At 39.3% G+C, this 7,455-nt stretch overlaps 1 protein-coding gene across 1 annotated transcript; it reads left to right on the plus strand.

Moving 5' to 3' along the window:
- The first annotated feature begins 231 nt into the window (after nucleotides 1-231).
- On the plus strand, nucleotides 232-6,209 carry swi5 (SWI5 homologous recombination repair protein). Its single transcript, XM_031278115.2, has 5 exons — nucleotides 232-500; nucleotides 1,302-1,350; nucleotides 1,541-1,644; nucleotides 2,037-2,131; nucleotides 5,289-6,209. Exons 1-5 carry the CDS (start codon nucleotides 403-405, stop codon nucleotides 5,351-5,353), a joined length of 411 nt encoding a protein of 136 aa, XP_031133975.1. The 5' UTR covers nucleotides 232-402; the 3' UTR covers nucleotides 5,354-6,209.
- Nucleotides 6,210-7,455: the final 1,246 nt, after the last annotated feature.

Below are 7,455 nucleotides of genomic sequence, written 5' to 3' on the forward strand. Positions count from 1 at the left end.
TGGGGGGGGATGACATGCAGCAAAGGGCCACAGGTTAGAGTCTAACCCGCGGCCTCTGTGTCGAGGAGTAAATCTCTGTGCCTCTGCGTGCTCAACCCATGGATGTATTAAGAGGCTGGTGAGCTACCCAGGCGCCCATACTAGCCCAAAACTATCCCATGTGAAGAGTGACAACCCATGGATGTATTAAGAGAACGTGACAACCGCCATTTGCTCACGGTTGTTACCAGGGTAACCACATTTATACAAGTCCCGCCTCTCGGTTTCAGGAACCAATCCGGTTTTAGTATGAATCTGTTCGTCATCGGCCGCGAATTGCGAATTTCCTCCTTTTTGTTAATATGCTGATCCTACTGCATTAAATCAACCATAACACGCATGTTTTCATAACATTAAGGCAGTATGAACACGGAGCAGTCTGCTGAAACCCACTGTAGTGCAAATAAATGTCCAGTTTCGACACCGGAGGGGGGCGACTTGAAGGAAGGAGCACTGAAAAGGTAACTTGTTAACAGTTAGCTAGCTAGCTAGCCCTAACGCTAGCTAACGTTAACATTTAACAGTTAGCTGGTATATCGTCGGATAACATTATTGTCAGGCATTGCTGATTTGTTGTGAGCACTTTAAATCTTACAGGGGCTAGAATTAAATTAACTACATATTATGTGTTTGTTGAATATGTTTGTGTGTGACAAGTTGGAAAATCGCTCAGTGTTGTGTGAGGTTTGCATTTTGCTGTAAACCTGTTGTTTTCTTTGTATGTACCAGTAGTGTAGTCTACGTGATACGCAGTATACTCACTAAGAAAGCTCCAGGGTTTCCATATACCCGCTTAAAAACGACCAATGACACGCAACAACGTACTTTCCATTGTATTTTTTTTATATATTTTGAATTGTCATCTGTGTTTTTCTTCTTCGCATAGGCTAAATAAAAGGTATTTACACCGTAAATTGGTGAATAAAAGTTATCCGAATGCAGGAAATGAAGTCTTTGACGCTCAAAATAACCCTGGGGGAGGACACCCAGACCCCCCACTATGATATGCTCACCTCCCCCAATATATATATATATATATATATATATATATATATATATATATATATATATATATATATAGGCCAGTATATTTCTATACAGTACAGTATACCCACTACAATACATTAGACCAAAGCCATGTCTTTCTCTATCACTCTGCATTAGACTAGCTACACCACTGGTATGCACACAGACAATACAGCTTGTATTGCTATTATTGTCCATCTTTTTTTTTAACAATAGTTTTCCTCGTCTCTCCCTAGAACTCCCTTCTCAAAGTTTAAGAGGGTACACTCCAACTTCAAATCACCTGTAAGTAAACCCCCTCTCTGTCAGGCACACACACACAGGCACACACACACACACACACACAGGCGCACACACACACACACACACACACACACACACACACACACACACACACACACACACACAAATACAAATCCTCTATGTAGTGCCACATGTGCATCCAGTATCATGGTTGTCTGTATACACCTGACAGCTTCAAGTAACTGAGAGTGCTAAAGTTAGCCCTGCAGAGGAGGTAGCAGAGCTGAAGAGGAGAGGAGAGCAGCTGGACACAGAGATAGCACAGCTGGAGGCTGAGTGAGTACAGCTGTGTGTATTCTGTCTTTGAGGTCCAACTTCAATGGTATGGGTTGAGGTTAAGCATGTTGTGCTAATGATTCAGTTTAGTCTTATATATTTTAGGGGGCAGGGAATCAATAGTGTTGAACCTCACTAATAATACTATGATATACCCATGATGCATATGTGTTTCCATGTGTGTTCCTCTTGCCTGCACATAGTTTTGTTAATCTGATTTGCTTTTTTTAGATATAGATAGATATTTTTGTGTGTGCCTGTGTATGAGGATTTGCACATATCTGCTTTTGTGTTAGACCAGTTTATGCAAGTGTATGCATGTGCCTGGGTGACAGACAGAGATTGTAATTGTGTGTGTGTGTGTGTGTGTGTGTGTGTGTGTGTTTCTCCAGGGGATGCAGAGTAGATGAGCTGGAGCATCATATTGATATGCTGCATGAATACAATGACATTAAAGACATTGGACAGTCACTCCTGGGCCGTATTGGTAAGAGAAATGCTTGTATTTGAATCCACAGTAGTAGCATTTAAACATGCATAATAGCAGAATTTATGAGACCAAGATCCAATTTATAATGTTTATAATTGAATATTGTGGATTACACTTCCAGATAAATGTATACACATTTGAATGTTAAGGCCTACATAATTTAAATTTAAACTGAACTGACCAGCAGTAAAATAAGAAACAAATTCAGAAATGAATTCTGGACAGTAATTCTAAATAATGCACTCATATGGAGTGTTTTGTAATACACTTTTGTGCTTATCTTTTATGGTTTGATTTATTCAACCCCACTGTGCGCTTTCATTACTTTAGCTCAGTTCTTTTGATCAAATCAGCACAATGCCATCCTAATTCTGGTCACATTGAGACTGTAGGAAAGGGTCTACATTTTCTTTCAAGTGAACTGAGGTGTGGAAAATGTATAGTATGACAGCAATATGAACCACCCACAGTATACATATAATACCCAACTTGTCTGCTGATTGTAGCAGCCATTTATAGGATGAATCCTCTCCTCCTTCTCATAGTAGTGGCCTTCATTTGTATCCATAACAGATGAAGTCCAGTTGCAGTTATGACTTGTGAGTCATTTTCAACTTTTTCTTTGCGGGCTCTCTGCACCAAAAGAGTGCTGCGAGATGACAGCTAAACAAGACTGTCAGTTGAATGAGTTGTTTTTCTCATGTTTACACCTCTTGGCTCATTTATGATAAGGCAGTGTGAACCCCGAACAGACTAGATGAGGCATACCCTATGTCTTTTTCTGGTTTGATTTTTGACCAAAGAAAACAAACACCAATAAAATACAGCTTTAGAATGATGTCTGTAAAAGTATAAACTAAAAATGTTGAGATTGGTTGGGATTTAATTTGTTGTACAACCAGCCACCAGAGGGCAGCAGAGCAGTGTCTCTGTTTCCCTCTTGAGGCCTGAATCAAAACAGTCTAAACTTCAAACAGTATTTACTATACTATAAAACCTTCATTCCATTAGATTGACACTTTCCTGAAAAATGGCATTGGTTCAAGTGCCTCTTAATTCAGTTAGCTTGATTATACTTAGGTTACCATCTTATCCAGCTTAAATTTATAATTTAAATAAATACATTTTGTTTAAATAGCAATACCTTTGGTGCTACATTTAATAATCACCTCATTCAAATCACTGATTGGATAGTAGCTGGTACAACATTTGCAGGCTGTAGACCCATCATTAGAGAGATCAGAAAGTTGTATTGACTCTTCACCTTCTCCCTACAACTTTTGTCATAAATCCTGTGACTGCATAATACTGTGTAAATATGTATGTCTGGGCACACACTAGTATAAGGAAATAGGCTACGGGTGTCTGTGTGTCTTCAAAATATATTTGTGTGCATGTGCTGCAACAGCATGAGGTTGAGAAAGTGTAGAGAAGTTCACACCTTTCACACTGTTAGCAAGTGTTTTGGTGAATTACAGCCAAGTCATATTATGGTCTGTGTGTTTATCATAACAAACATGACTTTTTACCTACTTTTACATGCACATGCTTATGTGCGTGGTGTCAAATCAAATCTGGATGTCCCGATTTAGTCTACTGATCTTTGTGGAATATGTACAAAGGAATAACACAGATAGTTATACATTCCTCAAATGCTCTAATGTCACTTATTTCCCCACTTCTGTGGTTGTCTGTGTAGAAAAACTGGGCTATCTATTTAAATTGATACTGTGAGTTAAAAGCTTGCTATCTCTTTAAGTTCTCTGTCAGTACTATACAGTGGACAGTCAGGATGATAATGACCTCTCTTAGTGAATGGAGGTGGCGTTTCCCCTCTGACACAATGGCAGTCTTTCACACACACACACACACACACACACACACACACACACACAATTACAATCTCTGTCTGTCACCCAGGCACATGCATACACTTTCACAAATACAAACACATGCTATCATCCTCTTCCCCCCTTCCTGCTCTCTCTCTCTCTCTCTCTCTCTCTCTCTCTCTCTCTCTCTCTCTCTCTCTCTCTCTCTCTCTCTCTCTCTCTCTCTAACTTTCTCACACACTTTCAGAAATGGTCTACACTTAAACACTGAGTTGCTGTTGTATGCTGTTATTCTGAGAGGGAGGAGATGGGTAGGCTGAAGCGTAAGAGAGGAGACACGAGGAGATGCCCTGCAGTACCCTCTAAAGACAACTGTCCCTTTGTCTCTTACCCTGTCCGTCTGTCGGTTGGCCATTAAGGTCATTGTCATATCTGCCAAGAAATGTCTTTTTGCCTATATAATCTTAAAAATATACACATTTTCACGTTTTGAGCTATTAATGTAATCCAGGAGTTTCCCTGAGAAATCTGCCATTGTTACATCTGCAAAGATATGTCTTTTTACCTATATAATCTTAAAAATATACACATTTTCATGTTTTGAGCTATTTATATAATCCAGGAGTTTCCTTGAGAAACCTGCCATTGTCATTCATGTTATATGATCTCTTATTGATTAAATAAAACATAAAAATTACACTTACCTCAAGGTTGCTTTTTGTGGCTAAGTGGATTAATTGATTTTAAATTCTTAGTTTTTGCTAAAAGTTATTCCTGATAGATTCTAATGTTTATAAATAATAACTGAATCAACATCATTGCACAAAAAGTCCATGCATTAACTGACGATAAGATCCTACTAGTAGAGCACATTAGCATGCTGTAGCAACAAATGCTACAGCTAGTACTGTAAATAATAAAAAACAGTACAGTCCAATTGGTCAGCCTGGCACAAGTCAGCATAGCTTTGTTCTGTATAATGTAAAAGAGGCAGAGATCTAATTAGTGGTGCTTAAGCAGGGTTAATTATTTAGTACAATATGTGTCGAAATAAAACGTTTTAAAAGCAACTTTTAAATATTTTAGCAATTAAAATGACGCTGGGCTAAGATAAGAGGTTTGTTTTATCTTTCAGTAGCATTTTAAAGCTATGATACAATCTTTTCACAAAGTACAAGCCTCGTGTTCAAAGTTAGTCATTTGTTTGGTACTGTGATCTCGGTCTGTTCAGTGTTTTGAGGATTGTTTGAAAAGTAGACTAGAGGGAGTTGACCCTGTAACCTGCTGAAGGGGCCTTACCCCTACTTTGCTATGTCTTGCAGCTGCTGTGAGGGGGACCACCACTCGAGATCTCTACAGCCATTTTGGTCTGGAACTGGATGACTGAAAAAAAAAGTTTGAAATTAGAGTGGTGAAAATGGGTTTTCAGACCAAGGGGAGAGGGGCTTAAAGTGACCTTTTGAATAGAGTTTGGATTTGGACTTAAGATGTGACTGGAGGAACTGTGTTGACCTCAACCGACAGACAAAGGTCTGCCCATTTTCTTGGTGATTTTGTGTTCACCTCTTTACCAAGACAGATTTCAACAGTGGGAATGAGCATGATAAGAGGAGAATGACGCTGGTCCTGCAACAGACATTATATGTAAGAGGCCATCTACTCAAACCATTAACTTTGCTTTGACATTTGAGCCTGTGTAAATGGAGTTTGGATAGGGTATGCAGGATGGCTGCATGCATGTTAATTACTTTTCTGGAGTGTTAACTTGAAGTGTAAAATAAAATGTACTAGCTCCTAGTATAATATGCTTTGTATGCTGACATGACATGTAATAAATAGGGACTCAGACCACCACAGACAGTGTGTCCTTTGCATTATCCCCTCATTGTCCACTATGGAAACTCTTACAGATGTATCATAGTTATAGCATTCATTTTGTGGAATGAAATACTTAAGCTATGATCTATGTCAGAAGGTATCACAATACACTGACAATTTTTGATATTCATTCCTTCAACAATTTAAGCGAAAGATTTAAATGGATATATTTAGTTTATTTTGATATACTCTACTCTTATAACACATTATGTGACACATTGGTTTGCTAACATCCTCCTGTTAATTGCCACACACTTATAAAAAAAATTCTAGTGAAGGAAAAAGGATATTAAACAACTGTTACATTCATTTACAGTCTGTTTCCACTGTGCCGTCTAAAAGTTGAACTGAAAAGAGGGTATTTAAAAAAGCAATGCTGCTCTGCTTGCCTTAGTGTTCAGTATGTACTGAGCACTAGCAGACTAGCAGCATAATAAACCGGGCGTGCCCTTATCTGTCTGAGAACCACTGATAATGTGTGTGTGTGTGTCTGTCAATAGTTGTCTGTTTCCTCGCGTAACATTGTCAGAGCAAATGGTGAAAGTATGTATGCACTTTAATCTCATTTGCAGGTCAAAGCTCATCACTATTTTCTTATCCTAATCTTTGAATTGCATATCATTCATTTACATCTCACATATACTGGGATTAGTGTGTTAAACAGTTTGTTCGTATCAGTTGACACCAAAGATACTGTAAACGCTGACTGTCAAAGTTACTTATCTGTTAAGTCTTTAGTATTGTTGCAGATGCTGTCAACTATTTGAAAATGGGTGACATGTAACACATATCCCCATTAATTTGGGCTCTGGGATAGTAACCTCTGTTAACCTGCAGCAGTGAGCTACAGCACTTTGTCATAGTGTATATTGCAATCTTCCCTGATAATGCAATGCCTTTCATGACATGTCACATTGCTGTAATGAACACTGTAAAATGTGAGCCTCCTTGTGTCATTCAAAAGTAGGCATACATTATTCTGTTGTCATTGTGAACTGCAAGGCTCCTCATAGATTAAAGTTGCCGTAATCAGCAGGACAGAAAATTGTCAATCATTTGGCAAAAATGACCAAATGTTTATACAGCTACTGACAGTTAGCATATTACATGGCACACAAATCTTTGTCTGGCCCTGCAGTCAGCATATTTATGTTGGTTACATGTAAGCTACCTCTACTGTATTTCCTGCATGTTTTCAATTAAACCGATATGCCATTGCTTTTCAATCCAAGCAATCAGCTGATGTAGCGTTTGGTTGCAGTATAGAAAAAACTGCAGACTGGTGGGTTTCATTGTAGATCTTGGCCCACCGTGGTGGTACATATAGAGTCCCGGCTTTTGTTTGACACCCTGTCCTTCCTCATACGCTCCTTCACGGGTCCCTTCAGTTGACAGATGCGTATTTAAAGCACATCTTGTGGCTGGGCGCGGAGTGATAAATGGACGTAGTGAGGCGGACTCTACATGCAGAGGCAGGGCTCATTTTACGCCACACCGCATCAGCGTCTTGTCATTAATGTGTGGAAACCGCTATACGTGCTGGCCTCGCTTCTTTTCGGCGAACAGGCAGGCAGGGCCGCGCCGCGCCGCATTTCCTCTTCACCAGTGCCG

The sequence above is a fragment of the Sander lucioperca genome, chromosome 1, assembly GCF_008315115.2.
Source record: "Sander lucioperca isolate FBNREF2018 chromosome 1, SLUC_FBN_1.2, whole genome shotgun sequence".
NCBI classification, from domain to species: Eukaryota; Metazoa; Chordata; class Actinopteri; order Perciformes; family Percidae; genus Sander; species Sander lucioperca.